Source organism: Carcharhinus amblyrhynchos, unplaced genomic scaffold, assembly GCF_965287045.1.
Source record: "Carcharhinus amblyrhynchos unplaced genomic scaffold, sCarAmb.v2.hapA scaffold_39, whole genome shotgun sequence".
Taxonomy (NCBI): domain Eukaryota; kingdom Metazoa; phylum Chordata; class Chondrichthyes; order Carcharhiniformes; family Carcharhinidae; genus Carcharhinus; species Carcharhinus amblyrhynchos.
In genome coordinates, this window is record NW_027649780.1 from 5135838 (window position 1) to 5153459 (window position 17622).

The following is a 17622-nucleotide window of genomic DNA, read 5'->3' on the forward strand; positions in this document are numbered from 1 at the left end:
CCCACCCTACCCCCATATCCCCACACATTATACCCACCAATCCCTCTAACTTCCACTACCCTGAATCGGATGATGTGTGCTTAAGTCTCGACATTTTTGATTTGAATCAGATGATGTGTGTTTAAGACTTGTTTGAAATCACATCTACCTGATGGGATTGTAAACTATATAAAAAGGGGTCAGCCTCGTTGCTTCGTGTGCTTTTTATTAACTGACTTCCAGCACTGAGTGGAGGTTAAGTAGTAAAGGTTAGCCAGCCTACATATGTAGGACGAACAAAGAACTTTGATTCTGACAGCGTTTGGTGTTTGCCTTTGTATCAAGGACGGAAGAGTCTCGCGAAAAACGAACTTAACTCATTAATCTGAGTAAAATCACAAATACTGATGCCTCAAGGTGCTGACATCAGCAGGACTCGTCAGCAAGGTTGTGTACTTTCTAGATACACAGTAAGAAGTCTCACAACACCAGGTTTAAAATCCAACAAGTTTATTTGATAGTAAACCCACTAGCTTTCGGGGTTTGCCCCTTCGTCAGGTGAGTGGAGAGTTCTAGTGGAGTTGGTAGGGGGATTGAATTTAGGAGTCGCAGCGTCATATTGCAACTGTACACAACTCTGGTGCGGCCGCACTTGGAGTACTGTGTGCAGTTCTGGTCCCCACATTACAGGAAGGACGTGGAGGCTTTGGAGAGGGTGCAGAGGAGGTTTACCAGGATGTTGCCTGGTATGCAGGGGAGGTCCTATGAGGAGAGACTGAGGGATTTGGGGTTGTTTTCACTGGAAAGAAGGCGGCTAAGAGGGGATCTTATAGAAACATATAAGATGATTAGAGGTTTAGATAGGGTGGATGGTGATAGCCTGTTTCCTCGGATGGAGAAATCTAGCACGAGGGGGCATGGCTTTAAATTAAGGGGGGGTAGTTATAGGACGGATGTCAGGGGCAGGTTCTTTACCCAGAGGGTGGTGAGGGACTGGAATGCCCTGCCTGCTGCAGTTGTAAATGCGCCTAGTTTGGGGGCGTTTAAGAGATTGGTGGATAGGTTTATGGACGAAAAGGGATTGGTTTAGATTAGTGGATCAATGTTTTTTTTTTAAAAATAAGACTGGTCGGCGCAACATCGTGGGCCGAAGGGCCTGTTCCGCGCTGTAATGTTCTATGTTCTATGTTCTCGCTAGAAAAACAGACCATTCTCTAACAAGTTTTTGAGTGAATATTTAATAACTATGGTTTAAAATTTCAATCTTACCTACGATGTTCTGTGTATTGAATAACTGTGTAAGCTGTCTGTATCTGTGAGTTGGAGCTGAGAGTTGTATTAGAATGCTGTCTCTGTGATTACTGTGTTAGAGAGCTGTGTCAGAGCTGTGACTTTGAACTGAGAGCGCTGGAGGGTGCCTTCCAGGCTTGAATCATAAATAAACAATTGTAGCCTGTTCCTGGGTCTCCTGTGGTTAGTTGGAAAAAATACATCACAACAACACATTAAAGGAATTAGATTACCTCCCCTTGGCTGTGGTTAAGTGGTATATATCAATCTGGTACTCACCTACATTCCAGTGAAAGTCTGGAATGGTGTTGATGAGATGAATAAGTTGGTCACTTTCCCTGAGAGATATTTACATCCTTGTCCATGAACTTTGTTTCGAAGAAATCCACATTTGAAAGCCCAGCCACTACAACAGCAGAACGGGAGGAGATAAGAAAGGCATTCACTCACTTTGATTTTTTTTCACCAGCACATCTGAGAGTTAAGAATGTGTGACCTGATTTTGGGATCCGGGAGTGAGCGTGCAGATGTGATTTGTTACAAGTGAAAAATAGCAAGCCTAAATTCACGGTGAGATGGAGTGAAGAGCGGGTCCCAAACACGCACAGCTACTTGAGACACAGCAGGAGATGAAATGGTTAACGTGGCCAGGGGATTGAGACAACATTGTGACACCATCAAAGCACTGATACACACTCCAGAGAGAAACTGAGTTCAAAACAATCAGGATCCAATTAAATACACTGTATATGGACACAAAGTGAGGAACATTGAAGTAAAATGGATAATATTATAGATTAGGATGATTGAGGGCTTGGGAGAATATATAACACTAAGTAAGAACTGTCCACAAGTTGGAAAGAGATAAAGAGTAGGAGAATCTTTTACATCCATGCTTGATCTGTTGCTTGCAGCATCTGTCCTTATGTATGAGTAACCGAGAACTCATGGTGCTCCTTCAGGAGAAGACAAGATCAAGTCGATGTTATCCCAAGTGGGGCCAGAACAGAACTGGAAAAACTGAAATTGAGGGTCAGAGAAAGTTCTCTTCCCTCTTAAGGTGTGAACTGTAAGAATCCTGGAAGATCCCCTACTTACATAAGAAATAGGAGCAGGAGTAGGCCATCTAGCCCTTCGAGCCTGCCCCGCCATTCAATAAGATCATGGCTGATCTGTCGTGGCTCAGTTCCACTTTCCCGCCCTCTCCCCATAACCCTTAATCCCCTCTCTTATCAAGAACCCATCAACCCGCTTCTTAAAAATATTTAGCGAGGCAGCCTCCACCACTTCAACGGGCAGAGAATTCCAGAGATTCTCCACCCTTTGAGTGAAGAAGTTCCTCCTCAACTCCGTTCTAAACCGCCTCCCCTTTATCTTGAGGCTGTGCCCCCTAGTCCTACTGTCTTTTTTGAGCGGGAAGAGTCTCTCCACCTCTATCCTATCCATCCCATTCATCATCTTATACGTCTCAATGAGATCTCCCCTCATTCTTCTAAACTCTAGCGAGTACAAGCCTAGTTTATTCAGCCTCTCCTCATAGCTCAACCCCCTCAACTCCGGTATCAGCCTAGTAAACCTCCTCTGCACTCCCTCCAGGGCCAAAATATCCTTGCGCAGGTGCGGCGCCCAAAACTGCACACAGTACTCCAGCTGCGGCCTCACCAATGCCCTATACAGCTGCAGCAAGACCTCCCTACTTTTATATTCAATCCCCCTCGCGATGAAGGCCAGCATCCCATTCGCCTTCCTGACCACCTGCTGCACCTGCAAGCTGGGTTTTTGCGACTCATGCACAAGGACCCCGAGGTCCCTCTGCACCGTCGCCTGCTGCAGTTTTTCGCCACGTAAGTAATAGTCCTTCCTACCATTCTTCCTACCAAAGTGGACCACCTCACACTTGCCAACATTAAATTCCATTTGCCATTTCCTGGCCCATTCGCCCAGCCTATCTAGATCCTTCTGCAGACTCTCCACACCCTCCGCACAATTTGCCTTTCCCCCAATCTTGGTGTCTTGGGATTTTCTTGCTAATTAGTGAACATTAAATTCTCTGACTGGCTGTGCATTTATTTTGAATTTGATTGTTACACTTCTCCTATTTTTATTCCTGTTGTGATTACGTTCTACTTCTCCTGTTTTTATTCCTGTTGTGATTACGCTCTGGGTAAGGATGGTTGACAGGATGGGAACTTGTGGTTCGGGTCTTCATTAATTAAATGTTTTATTGATCCAAAAGATGTAAAAAGGGCCAAACGTCATCAGAAATCGAACAAAGCTGAGAACAGACGACTTGCTGTGTGTGTGGGAACGGGGAGATAAACAGCTCCCAGAGGACAGAGAAAACAAGAGTGTCTTGCATCTGGAATGACACCTGGGTGTCAAGGCCACCTTGTTTTCACTGCTTGGCATGGGAATGCTGACTGCCTGTACCAGGGACAGAGTGTGGGAAGACAATTGTTTGAGAGTTTCAGATGGCTTGGGTGGGTACAGATGGTTCAGTAACAGATTTTATAATTGGTCTGTTCAAGTGTTAGCTGGGCAATGATTGGGTTAAATCAGTCTCCACAAACTTTGTGATGTAAAGAAGTATAAGAAGGGATTCCCCGAGCACAGAGATTTGTCGAGGTTTTACATACTGCATTGCCTGGTGCCGTGGTACCTGGGGCAGAGCAGGGAGCATTTCCATGGAGATGCTGCTTCTACCCAGAGTGTAATGGTAATGCTGCTGCACTTTGATACCACTGCTCAGACATTAGCCTGTGTCAGCTCTTATTGATACTGAATAAAATCTAATCACTGTCACCAATAAGGGTTATCACTGGGAATCATTTCAGAGTTTGGGAAAAGGGGAGAAAGGGTTAATTGATTCCCTGAACCCCATTTTCGAACATCACTGCGTCAAAAATAAAATCTCATCTCCCCCTCTGGCTCCTTTACCAGTTACCTTGGAGGGACTCACTTTCTGTTAAAGAGTCTGCCCACCCTTCACCCACTTTCCCTAAAGTGCATCAATCTCATCAGGAAATGTGCAGGACAATCAAATATTTTTACTGATAAAAGTTTATTAATGAAACAGAACATGGTTAAAATAAACAGGAAATGACTTGAGGATCAAAGACCAACCAGAGTAAAAGGATATTCACAATGTGCTGGACACAAATGGTTTCTCTTTAATTCATCTGTATCCTGTTCCCGTGACGCCCAGCTTTGAACCCAGGGACACTGAACCCAGGGGTTCAGTCACCATCAGCCCCGGTCACAACCTCCTGTATCCCAATTGGTTACAGGCCCATTTCCCAGTCCGTCCTCCAGCACCTTCCTGTCTCTCTATTAACGCGACACCCAGGGCAGTTTCCCAACTGGGGCGCAGGCCCCATTATTCGCACCTAAATTCAGCCCTTGGCTCTGTCGCTTGGCTGTCATTTGACGCAAGCAACAGAGAGGCAAAAAGGTGCCCCAGGCTCAAATGGGAAGTCGAAACTTGTGGCTCTAAACCCAACACTTCAACATTTGTCAGTCAAATCCATGTTACTTACACTGGGGGGTTTAATGATGAGGTTAATTGAAGTGTTTGGGTTAGTCAGTAAGTGTGAGAAGCACTGATTCCAGATTGTTCAATCCTTCTGCCTTGAATCACAAAAGCTTCTCACTTTACCCTCTTCCTGCACTGAATTCCATCATCCCTACTAGCTGTGGGTGTCACCTCTCTGTGTAAACCCCTGCCCCTTTTTATAAGGCTCTCTCATTCCTTACTGCGGGTCAATTGAACATAAGAACATAAGAACATAAGAAATAGGAGCAGGAGTAGGCCATCTAGCCCTTCGAGCCTGCCCCGCCATTCAATAAGATCATGGCTGATCTGTCGTGTCTCAGTTCCACTTTCCCGCCCTCTCCCCATAACCCTTAATCCCCTCTCTTATCAAGAACCCATCAACCCGCTTCTTAAAAATATTTAGCGAGGTAGCCTCCACCACTTCAACGGGCAGAGAATTCCAGAGATTCACCACCCTTTGAGTGAAGAAGTTCCTCCTCAACTCCGTTCTAAACCGCACCCCTTTTATCTTGAGGCTGTGCCCCCTAGTCCTACTGTCCTTTCTGAGCAGGAAGAGTCTCTCCACCTCAATCCTATCCATCCCATTCATCATCTTATACGTCTCAATGAGATCTCCCCTCATTCTTCTAAACTCTAACGAGTACAAGCCTAGTTTATTCAGCCTCTCCTCATAGCTCAACCCCCTCAACTCCGGTATCAGCCTAGTAAACCTCCTCTGCACTCCCTCCAAGGCCAAAATATCTTTGCGCAGGTGCGGCGCCCAAAACTGCACACAGTACTCCAGCTGCGGCCTCACCAATGCCCTATACAGCTGCAGCAAGACCTCCCTACTTTTATATTCAATCCCCCTCGCTATGAAGGCCAGCATCCCATTCGCCTTCCTGACCACCTGCTGCACCTGCAAGCTGGGTTTTTGCGACTCATGCACAAGGACCCCGAGGTCCCTCTGCACCGTCGCCTGCTGCAGTTTTTCGCCCCGTAAGTAATAGTCCTTCCTACCATTATTCCTACCAAAGTGGACCACCTCGCACTTGCCAACATTAAATTCCATTTGCCATTTCCTGGCCCATTCGCCCAGCCTATCTAGATCCTTCTGCAGACTCTCCACACCCTCCGCACAATTCTTTAATTTAAAGCATTTAAAGGGTGTGATTGCGCAGGCTGAATAACAGATCCCACGTAGGGATATGGGGGTAGGGCCTGGGTGGGACTGTAGTCGGTGCAGACTTGATGGGCCGAAGGGCCTCTTTCTGCACAGTAAGGTTCTATGATTCTATGAACTGAGTAAATCCTTTTGCACACACCGAGCAGGTGAATGGTTCCTCCCTGGTGTGAACTCTGCAGAAACCTTCTAAACCTCCCCGTGCAGTGAGAGCAGCCGAATGCTCTCTCCTCAGTGTGAAAGTGCTGGTGGGACACCAGATCTCCTGAGCTTTTGAAACCACTTCCACAGTCAGAGCCTTTGAAAGGCCTCAGATTGGTGTGAGTGAGACTGTGTCTCGGCAGGATGGATGACTGAGTGAATCCCTTCCCACACATACAGCAGCTGAAATGGCCTCTCCCCAGTGCGACTGCACTGGTGGATCATCAGTTCCCGAGAGCCTTCGAAGCCACTTCCAGTCACAGCACTTAAAGGGTCTCTCATTGGCATGAGCGATTTTGTAACTCAGCAGGTGAACGGGCTCTCCCCTATGTGAACTCGCTGGTGCACCTTCAGTTTGGATAACCTTCTAAACCTCTTTCTGCAGTGAGAGCAGCTGAACGGTCTCTCCCCAGTGTGAACACGCTGGCGGATCACCAGATCCTGAGACCTTTTGAATCCGCTCCTGTTGTTGAAGCATTTAAAGGGTCTCTCGTTGGTGTGAGTGAGATTGTGCCTCAGCAGGGTGGCTAACTGACTGAATCCCTTCCCCCACACAGAGCAGATGAACGTCCTCTTCCCGGTGTGAACGCATCAATGAATTTCCAATCGCGATGGGACCCCTGAATCCCTTCCCACACAGCCCACATTTCCACGGTTTCTCCATGGTGCGGGTGTCCCTGTGACTCTGCAGGTTAAACAATCAGTTAAATCTCACACAGAACACGGGTACAGCAGTCTCTCCCCGCTGTGAATGCTGCCATGTATTTTCAGGCTGTGTAACTGGTTACACAGTCAGCGCACTGGAACACTCTCACTTGGGCATGTGTATGGGTGTCTCAGTGCTTTTCTAGTCAAACTGACAATTAAAGTCTTCTAAAGCAGACAGAACAGAGAGATAATATTCAGATTACAACGAATTAAATGATTTGTCAAATGCTGACATGTTGTTTATTCTCTGCTCTGCCAATCATCTTACTGTCATCTGCGATTCACCTACATTTTTTCTTCTGATAGATGACAACTTTCATTAGCAATCCTAAAGTTTATGCTCAGTTAGTTTCAGCAAATCAGAAATTGGTATCACATCAGTTTTCTTGCAAGTGTCTCCGCAACTGCTCACTTTCCTTTTTCAGCCCTGGTGAAATTTCTATCTATAAACAAAAGTTCATTAGCTCTATCCCAAATAAACACTATGTGACTAAAATAAGTAATTATCCTGCTCTCCCAAAATCTGAGCTGGATTACCGCCAAACATACAGACTGGAGAATAATGCTGAATTTTAAATATTCCCCACACGTATAGAAAAAACATATATTTATACCAATATTGCACTATCATCACATTTGAAACCAGGTATTAACACACAGGCTCAAAGAGCATCAGCCCACTTGAGGCAAAGTTGTGAGACCGACCAGTCCAGCAGAAAGAAACTCTTCAATCCTCCCACTTCACCAACTGTCAGAATGAACATGGTTCAGTCTTGGATGTGATTAACAGCAGCAATAACAACAGAATCCAACCCACGTAATCACTTGTGAACTTGCTGGTGTCTCAACAGATGTGATGAATTACTGAATCCCTTCCCACATACAGAGCAGGCGAATGGCCTCTCCCCAGTGTGAACTCGCTGGTGAGACTGCAGGTTGGATGCATGAGTAAATCCCTTCCCACACACACAGCAGGTGAAAGGCTTGGCTCCGGTGTGGATCCGCTGGTGTGACTGCAGGTTGGACAACTGAGTAAACCCTTTCCCACACTGAGAGCAGGCGAATGGCCTCTCCCCAGTATGAACCCGCTGGTGTCTCCGCAGAGCAGATGCGTGACCGAATCCCTTTTCACACTGAGAGCAGGTGAACGGCCTCTCCCCGGTATGAACTTGCTGGTGTGTCTGCAGGTTGGATAATCGAGTGAATCCTTTCCCACACTGAGAGCAGGAGAACGGCCTCTCCCCGGTGTGAACTTGCTGGTGTGTCAGGAGGGAGGATGAATCTCTGAACCCCTTTCCACACTGAGGGCAGGTGAACGGCCTCTCCCCAGTGTGAACTTGCTGGTGCTTCTGCAGGCTGGGTAACCGCGTGAATGCATTCCCACACTGAGAGCAGATGAATGGCCTCTCCCCAGTGTGAACTCGCTGGTGTGTCAGGAGGGTGGATGAATCTCTGAATCCCTTTCCACACTGACAGCAGGTGAACGGCCTGTCCCTGGTGTGGACTCGCTGGTGCGATTGCAGGGTCGACGCATGACTGAATCCCTTCCCACACTGAGGGCAGGTGAATGGCCACTCCCTAGGGTGAATTCGCTGGTGTTTGTGTAGGCTGGATAACTGAGTGAATCCCTTCCCACACTGACAACAGGTAAATGGCCTTTCCCCAGTGTGAACTGGTTGGTGTGACTGCAGGGTGGATGAATCCCTGAAACCCTTCCCACACCGAGAGCAGGTGAAAGGCCTCTCCCCAGTGTGAATTCGCTGGTGTGTTTTCAGAGTGAATGACCGAGTGAATCCCTTCCCGCACTGAGTGCAGGTGAACGGCCTCTCCCCAGTGTGGCTGCGCCGATGAGCTTCCAGTACAGATGGGAATCTGTATCTCTTCCCACAATCTCCACATTTCCATGGTTTTTCCATGTTTTGAGTCTACTTGTATCTCTGCAAGTCAGACAATCAGTTGAAGCCTCGATCGCACACAGAACATGGTTATAGTCTCTCCCTGCAGTGAATGGTGTGATATTTATTCAGGACTGGTTAAAGCTCTTTTCACACTCAATGCACTGGAACACTCACACTTGGTGGGTGGGGGGGGGGGGTGTATGTGTGTGTGTGTGTGTGTGTGTCTCGGTGCTTTTCCAATCACACTGACTTCAAAGTCTTCGGAAGCAGACAGAACAGAGAAACATTTCTTCTTCTAGATTAAAAAACTGATGATATTTAGATCCTGATGAATTGAGTGACTCTGTCAGATGTTGATGTGACGTTTGGTTTGAGAATTCTGTCTGTAAATCCTCAATTTCTGATATCTGTGAAAGGAATTTACAAAATTCATCACAGTCAGTACAGGATAGAAATTCAGAACAGACAATTTTAGCATCTGATGAAAATTCTTTCCTTTCTCATCCCCCAAAAGCTGTGAATCTCCATCCCACACACACTCCCTCCTTTCTCACTCTGCTGTATCTAATATTCACCCTCCCAGTTCTCCTGAAGGTGCTGATTGTCCACAATCATTCTGGCATCCAGACTGACGAGTTCATTTCTCCTATGTTTACATAAAAACTAGAACGAGTAGGCCACTCAGCCCTTTGGGTTTGCTCTGACATTCATTAGGATCATGGCTGATCATCAAATTCGACAAGGAGAAGAAAAGTGCATGAGTCGCAAAAACCCAGCTTGCAGGTGCAGCAGGTGGTCCGGAAGGCGAATGGGATGCTGGCCTTCATAGCGAGGGGGATTGAATATAAAAGTAGGGAGGTCTTGCTGCAGCTGTATAGGGCATTGGTGAGGCCGCAGCTGGAGTACTGTGTGCAGTTTTGGGCGCCGCACCTGCGCAAAGATATTTTGGCCTTGGAGGGAGTGCAGAGGAGGTTTACTAGGCTGATACCGGAGTTGAGGGGATTGAGCTATGAGGAGAGGCTGAATAAACTAGGCTTGTACTCGTTGGAGTTTGGAAGAATGAGGGGAGATCTCATTGAGACGTATAAGATGATGAATGGGATGGATAGGATAGAGGTGGAGAGACTCTTCCCGCTCAGAAAGTGCAGTAGGACTAGGGGGCACAGCCTCAAGATAAAGGGGAGGCGGTTTAGAACGGAGTTGAGGAGGAACTTCTTCACTCAAAGGGTGGTGAATCTCTGGAATTCTCTGCCCGTTGAAGTGGTGGAGGCTGCCTCGCTAAATATTTTTAAGACGCGGGTTGATGGTTTTTTGATAAGAGAGGGGATTAAGGGTTATGGGGAGAGGGCGGGAATGTGGAACTGAGCCACGACAGATCAGCCATGATCTTATTGAATGGCGGGGCAGGCTCAAGGGCTAGATGGCCTACTCCTGCTCCTATTTCTTATGTTCTAAGTGTTTTACTCACAAATGTTGACCACAGGATGGAGTTTGAGTCTGTCTGAAGCTCAATCTTCATTCACACAAAGCCCGCGCTCTGATTGGCTGGAGGACCACAGTCCTTCCGGTCCTCCAACTCTCCCCGTTGGTCAACACCTCAGCATGAAGGTCGGGGTACTCACCGTACATGCGCAGCTGCCCCTCTCCCTTGGACATGCGCAGTCGGGGGGAGGGGGGGGACAACCGAGCGGCTTCTCGCTCTGGCCGGAGCCGCCAGCCGCTTGTCTGGAAACCTTGGCTCGAGGAGGGGGAGGGGAGCAGTGGGGGGGGGCTGGGCGGGGGGGGGGGAAATCCAGGGTCAGAGCGCCCGGGCCTGCGCACTGGAACCCCGAGACGTCACGACGGAGCCGCGTAATTCCTATTGGCTGGTTCAGGCAGGGCTCCATTGTGACGTCACAATGCGGAGGATGACCAATGAGCTTCCTCTGTGTAACATAGAATCGTGGAAACCCTACAGCGCAGAAAGAGGCCATTCGGCCCATCGAGTCTGCACCGACCACAATCCCACCCAGGCCCTACCCCCATATCCCTACATATTTACCCACTAATCCCTCTAACCTATGCATCTCAGGAGTCTAAGTGGCAATTTTTAGCATGGCCAAGCAGCTTAAACTGCACATCTTTGGATTGTGGGAGGAAACCCATGCAGACGTAGGGAGAATGTGCAAACTCCACATAGACAGTGACCCAAGCCAGGAATCGAACCAGTTCCCTGGAGCTGTGAAGCAGCAGTGCTAACCACTGTGCTACCGTGCAGCTCATCTCAGGGGAACATCCAGGAGGAAATCAATGTTTCCCCCTTTCCATTTCTTTTCTCATTCTGGGGGAAATTGGGGGCTTGCAGCAACAGAAGGGAAAGGAAGTGGATCCAGCCTATATATTCCACACATTTTTAGTCCAGTCATATAAATATATATCTGTATGACAGCCTGTATGGAGATTTTCAGCTATGTGCCTCCAGGACAGGAAGCGTGGATCTGTCAATTAGCCTCAATCAGCATCTTCAGGAGAATTAGGAGGGTGAATGTTAGATATAGCAGAGTGAGAATGGAGGGAGAGTGTGTGGCTTGGAGATCTACAACTTCTGGAGAATGAGAGAGGAAAGAATGTTCCATAGAAATTACAATTACCTGTTCTGAATTTCTATCCTGTATTGACACTGATTATTTTTGTAAATCCCTCTTACAGGCTGTCAGAAGGTGAGGCTTTGCTGCCAAAAATGTCAAGAATTGACAGAATCACACTCAATTGATGGATCTGAATATCATTGGCTTTGAATTTAGAAGAAGAAATGTCTATCTGCTTTAATTGGTTTCAACCAAGGTGTGAACCAAATAGCATCAAGGCGCACCCAACCCAGATGATGGTGTTCCTATGCATTTATTGTGAAAACTGCAGGAGAGACAGAAAAACACTCAGAACATGGAAATGTAGGGAATGTGAAAAGTCATTTTGTTCCCCATCAGTGCTGGAAATTAATCGACACATTCACACCAGGGAGAGACCATTCACCTGCTCCAGTTGTGAGAAGGGATTCACTTGGTTATCAATTCTGTGGACACACCAGCGAGTTCACACTGGGGAGAGGCCATTCACCTGCTCTGATTGTCGGAAGGGATTCACTCAGGCATTGCATTTGCTGGTACACCAGCGAGTTCACACTGGAGAGAGGCCATTTACTTGCCTCATGCGTGAGAAGAGATTCAATGATTCATCCACCCTGCAGACACACCAGAGAGTTCACACTGGAGAGAGGCTGTTTATCTGTTCCATGTGTTGTTTAGGATATGCTCAGTCCTCCAACCTGTATTCACACCAGTGAGTTCACAGTGGCAAGAGGCTGTTCATCTCCTCAATGTGTCATATAGGATTCGATCAGTCATCCAACCTGTATTCACACCAGCGGGTTCACTTCTACAAGAGGCTATTTCCCCTGCTGTGTGTGTGGGAAGGGATTCAGTAACTACACTGAGACACCAACAAGTTCACACAGGGGAAGTGTCCTTCACCTGCTTTGTGTGTGTAAAGGATTCAGTGATTCATTCAATCTGTTTTCACACCAGCAAACTCACACCGGAGGGAGGCTGTTCACCTGTGTTCTGTGTGGGAAGGGATTTAGTCAAGCATCCAGCCTGCAGACACACCAGCGAGTTCACACTGGGGAGAGACCGTTCACCTGCTCAGTGGGCGGCAAGGGATTCAGTGATTCATCCAACCTGATTTCACACCAGCGAGTTCACACTGGGGAGAGGCCATTTACCTGCTTTGAGTGTCAGAAGGGATTCACGCGATTATCCAATCTGCTGATACATTAGTGTGTTCACACTGTGTAGAGTTTTGGTCTCCTTATTTAAGAGATGACTTAATTGTGTTAGATATAATTCAGGGAAGGTTCACTTGATTGATTCCCGGGATGGTAGGGAGGGTTATCATAGAAGGAATGTTTGGATATGTTGGGCCTGTATCTATTGGGATTTAGGATCTGGTTGAAACATATAGAATTCTGAAAGGACTTGACAGAGTGGATGTTGATTGTGGAGAGGTGAGAACTAGGGGCACAGTTTAAAAATAAGGGATCTCCCACTTTAAGACTGAGGTGAGGAGAAGCCTTCTCTGGAGGTTGTTAGAGCATGGAATTCTCTTCCTCAGAGAGTGATGGAGGCTGGCCCCCTCCACATTCTGAAACCTGAATTAAATACATGCTTGATTGACAAGGGAAGGTATGAGGACTAAGAAGGAAAGAGGAGTTAAGGCCATAATCAGATGAGCCATGATCCTATTGATTGATGGAGCAGGCTCGAGGGGCTGAGTAGCCTTCTCCTGCTCCTAATTCACACGTTCCCACTGTGACAGTTGGGAATTTGTTTCTGCTGGTAATTTCCCACAAAACTGGGCTGCAGCTTAATCTACAGAGTAGAATCAAATAGATCTTGATGATAAACTAATTGATTAGCCAGGGTCTAACTGAATGATAGAGCAGACTCAAAGGAAAATTAATATTAGCAGAAACAAACTCCAGCTGTCACAATGTGACCATATGAATTTGGAATGGGAGTTGGCCACTTGGCCCCTCAAGCCTGCTCCACCAATCAATAGGATCCTGGCTGATGGCATTTGAGTCCAAGTTTATTAATAACAGAATGAATACAATTCAGTCCTGCATGGGGTTAACAGCAACATAAGCAGCAGAATCCAACCCCTGCAGTGACTTATGAACTCGATGATGCCTCAGCAGATTAGCTGACAGAGCAAACTCTTCCCACATATGGAGTATGTGAATGATCTCTCTCTCCTGTGTGAACCTGCTGGTGTCTCAGCAGCTGGGCGAACTGAGTGAACCTTTTCCCACACATGGAGCAGATGAATTACCTCCTCCCATGTGAATTTGCTGGTGTCTCAGCAGATCGGTGATGCTTTCAAAACTCTTCTCACAGTCAGACTCTCCAACTCAATACTAAATTTGCTCCCCCTTATTTTGAAGCTATGCTCCCCATCCTACTTTCGAGATATTTCTAACTGCAAATCCTTTTATTCTAATTCCTTGTTTAAAAAAACTCCCAAAGTCCTTCATGTATGTACAGTATACAAATGTGAATCTAATATTCTGGTTGTCACTCAGCGTTCTCCTCCCTTTCAAATTATAAACCTCAGCCCATCCACAAACTTACTCCTTCCGATCAATTGTAAACCTAATTCTTTCGACTATCCTCTTTATTTTTTCCCCAATTCTCTCCCCTGGAAGTTGTTGACTTTGGTGTTCAGTTTCACACTCAACTATTCCCCTCCCTAGTATGTCACCCAGATGTCTAAATCTTTACACATTAATTTAACATTTGTTTTGAGAAGTGGGGTGGCTATCAATTCCAATGACTGCCCACATGTACTCTCTGCCGGGTTGGGTTCACTGCCCTATCTCCATACCCAGCTATCATCCCAGTTCCAGGAGTTTGGAGACTGGGCCCTGGTGAATAATGGCGGCCAAAGTCCCACAATCCCGAGGGGCAGGGAAACCGCTTTATCCGCCTGGTGGGATTGCGCATGTGAGGGGGGATAGCGTTTCCCATTGGCCAACAGCTGAGAGCGATCCGGGGTCAAAGTTTACCCACCCCCTTCCGCCGCTCGATTGTCTTCATGAGGGGCATTGACCAATGGGAGGAGTCGGAGGACCGGAAGCTCTCTGGTCCTCCAGCCAATCAGAGCGCGGGCCTTGTGACAATGCAGATTGAGCTGCACACAGATTGAAACTTCCTCCTGTCTCCAGGCCAACATCTGTGAGATACCTAAAAGAGGCCAACATCTGTGAGATACCTAAAAGAGGCCAACATCTGTGAGTAAAACACTTTCTCCTCTCCCCCCTTTCCATTTCTTTTCTCATTCTGGGGGAAACTGGGGACTTGCAGCAATTGAAGAGAAAGGAAGTTAACCCAGGGAGGCTGCAGACTCTGGAAAGGTTGGCCCAGGTCTCTCTCTCTCTCTCTTAAAGACATTAACATTCTTTAGCTCCCTCAGCTAGACACATTTACTTGTCTTTCCTAATGTTCACAATCAAAGAATTGGTCTCCTCAGGAGATGGCTGACATTTAAGTGGGCAATGTAGTAATGTATGATAAGTGTGGGTATGTTTGGTGTAATCAGGTGTAAATTTACCTTAGAATTGTTATTTCTAATCAGGTAATATAGCACAGAAGGAGTCTATTCATAACTTGAGTCCATGTCCCATTTCCCCACTATATCCCCATTCCCCTGCAAGATTATTTCCTTCAAATGACAAATTTATTGTGAAATCATTGTTGTCCACTTCCACTACCTGTGTACTTTTTAGATTATGCTTGCTCGCTGTTTAAATAATTTATCTTCCCCGCACGCAGCAGTCATATCTCTAATTAAGATATACAGTATTCTCTGTTAAACATTTTTCATATAGCTAATCATGCATCTGGAAAGATTAATGTAAATTTCCTCACAGCCTGCATTAACATTTTTGCCTGTCTTTCTCCAGGACCTTGATCTATGGCTCAGGATGAATCGCTCCTTCAGGAGAATTGGGAAGGTGAATATTTCATAGAGCAGATTGGGATTGGAAGGAGAGTCTGTGGAACGGAGATTCACAGCTTTGGGCATGGGAAAAATAACTTGAATTGTCTGTTCTGAAATCCTGCGCTGACACTGATGTCTTTTGTAAACTCCTTTTCAGAAGCTGAGGATTTATAAGAGGAAACTGAGACCAAACAACACATCAAGAGCTGACAGAATCTCTCAATTCATCAGGAGCTGAATACCATCAGTCTTTTAAATACTGGAGAAATGTTTGTCTGTTCTGTCTGCTACAGAAGATTTTAGACATCAGTGTGGCTGGAAAAGGACAGACACACACGAGTGAGAGTGTTCCAGCTTTAACTAGTAATACAATTTTTTTTAAAAAAATTACCCTTTTAGGAACATAGAACAGTACAGCACAGTAAAGGCCCTTCGGCCCTCATTGTTGTGCCAAGCTATGTCCAAACCCAAGATCAAGCTATCCCACTCCCTATCATTCTGGAGTGCTCCATGTGCCTATCCAATAACGGCTTGAAAGTTCCTAAAGTGTCCGACTCCACTATCACAGCAGGCAGTACATTCCACACCCCAACCACTCTCTGAGTGAAGAATCTACCTCGGACATCCCTCCTATATCTTCCACCATAGCCATTGAGCAGGGAAAAGCCCTACACGTGTTGTGTGTGTTTGGAAACCTCAGTTGATTGTTTATTGTGAAGAGACACAAGGTTGCCTGCAGCATGGGGAAACCGTGGGAATGTGGGGAGTGTGAGAAGCGATTCATATCGCCGTCAAAGCTGGAAATTCATCGACGCGTTCACACAGGGGAGAGGCCATTCATCTGCAATGACTGTGGGAAGGGATTTACTCAGTCGGCCAACCTGCAGTCACACAAACGAGTGCACACTGAGGTGAGACCATTCACTTGCACTGAGTGTGGGAAGGGATTCAAACATTCGTCCAGCCTGCAGTTACACCGGCGAGTTCACACCGGGGAGAGGCCTCTCACTTGCGCTGACTGTGGGTCAGGATTTACTCAGTTATCCCACCTGCTGACACACCAGCGAGTTCACACTGGGGAGAAGCCATTTATCTGCTCTGTGTGCGGGAAGGGATTCACTCAGTCTTCTCACCTACTGACACACCAGCGCGTTCACGCAGAACAGAGGCCGTTCAGTTGCTCTCACTGCACAAAAAGCTTTAGATGGTCATCCAACCTGTTGATGCACCAGAGAGTTCACACTGAGGAAAGGACATTCATCTGCACCGAGTGTGGGAAGGGCTTCAGAGATTCATCCACCCACCAGAATCACCTGCGGATCCACACTGGGGAGAGGCCGTTCACCTGCTCCGATTGTGGAAAGCGATTCCAAGATTCATCCACCCTGGTGAGACACCGGCGAGTTCACTCTGGGGAGAGACCGTTCACCTGCTCTGTATGCGGGAAGGGATTCACTCAGTCATCCCACCTGCTGGAACACCAGCGGGTTCACACCGGGGAGCGACCGTTCACCTGCTCTGAGTGTGGGAAGGGATTCACTCAGTCATCCCACCTGTTGACACATCAGCAAGCTCACAAGTGATCACGGAGGGTTGGATTCTGCTGTTATTGCTGCTGTTAATCACATCCAGGACTGAACCATGTTCATTCTGACAGTGGGTGAAGTGGGAGGGTCGGAGGGTTTCTTTCTGCTGGACTGGCCGGTCTCACGACTTTGCTTCCAGTGGGTTGATGCTCTTTGAGCCCTGGGAGAGCACATTTCCACTGAAATGATCCACAAAAGCTGATGAAGGACATTTATTTTATGCTGGAAATTAAATATGACTTTTTACTACTTCAAGTAGATCTAAAATACATTTGTCTCTGTTCCATTGAGTCTACAGCACAGGGCCAGGTCAGTCGGCTCGATTGGTCTGTGTCAGTATTTATGCTCTGCATGAGCCTCCACCCACCCCTCCTCATCTCCCCCATCAGCATATCCTTCTATTCCTTTCTCCCTCATGTGTGTATCGAGCTTCCCCTTCGGTGTATTCATGCTGTTCACCTCAACCACTTGCTGTGGTAGTGAGTTCCACATACTCACCACTCGCTGGGTAAAGAGGTTTCTCACTGAAATCCCCATTGGTTTATTGAGGTTCTTCATCGTTTCAAAAACTTCCATCAGGTCACCTCTCAGTCTTCTCTTTTCCAGAGAAAAGCAGCGCCAGCCTTTCCTGCAAGTTAAATGCTCTCCGTTCTGGGATTATTTTTATCAATCTTTGCACCTTCTCCAGTGCCTCTATTTGTTTTTCTA

The 17622-nt window shown here is 46.9% G+C and overlaps 2 protein-coding genes and 1 long non-coding RNA gene across 3 annotated transcripts; 2 read left to right on the top strand and 1 right to left on the bottom strand.

Annotated features, from left to right (window-relative positions):
- Window positions 1-6971: 6971 nt before the first annotated feature.
- Window positions 6972-8931, bottom strand: LOC145363668 (uncharacterized). Its single transcript, XM_080218881.1, has one exon. It carries the CDS (start codon window positions 8807-8809, stop codon window positions 7715-7717), a length of 1095 nt encoding a protein of 364 aa, XP_080075007.1. The 5' UTR covers window positions 8810-8931; the 3' UTR covers window positions 6972-7714.
- A 5598-nt stretch (window positions 8932-14529) lies between these two features.
- LOC145335601 (uncharacterized) lies at window positions 14530-15772 on the top strand. The gene is made up of 3 exons (XR_013885276.1): window positions 14530-14618; window positions 15291-15341; window positions 15486-15772. It is a non-coding gene; the product is annotated as an uncharacterized LOC145335601 (long non-coding RNA).
- An 84-nt stretch (window positions 15773-15856) lies between these two features.
- Window positions 15857-17274, top strand: LOC145363709 (uncharacterized). Its single transcript, XM_080218938.1, has one exon. It carries the CDS (start codon window positions 16069-16071, stop codon window positions 16909-16911), a length of 843 nt encoding a protein of 280 aa, XP_080075064.1. The 5' UTR covers window positions 15857-16068; the 3' UTR covers window positions 16912-17274.
- The last annotated feature ends 348 nt before the right edge of the window (window positions 17275-17622 follow it).

Bases quoted from the DNA above. Each gene is read 5' to 3' on its own strand.
- LOC145363668 (XM_080218881.1), bottom strand. From the start codon at position 8,809: ATGGAAAAACCATGGAAATGTGGAGATTGTGGGAAGAGATACAGATTC.
- LOC145363709 (XM_080218938.1), top strand. From the start codon at position 16,069: ATGGGGAAACCGTGGGAATGTGGGGAGTGTGAGAAGCGATTCATATCG.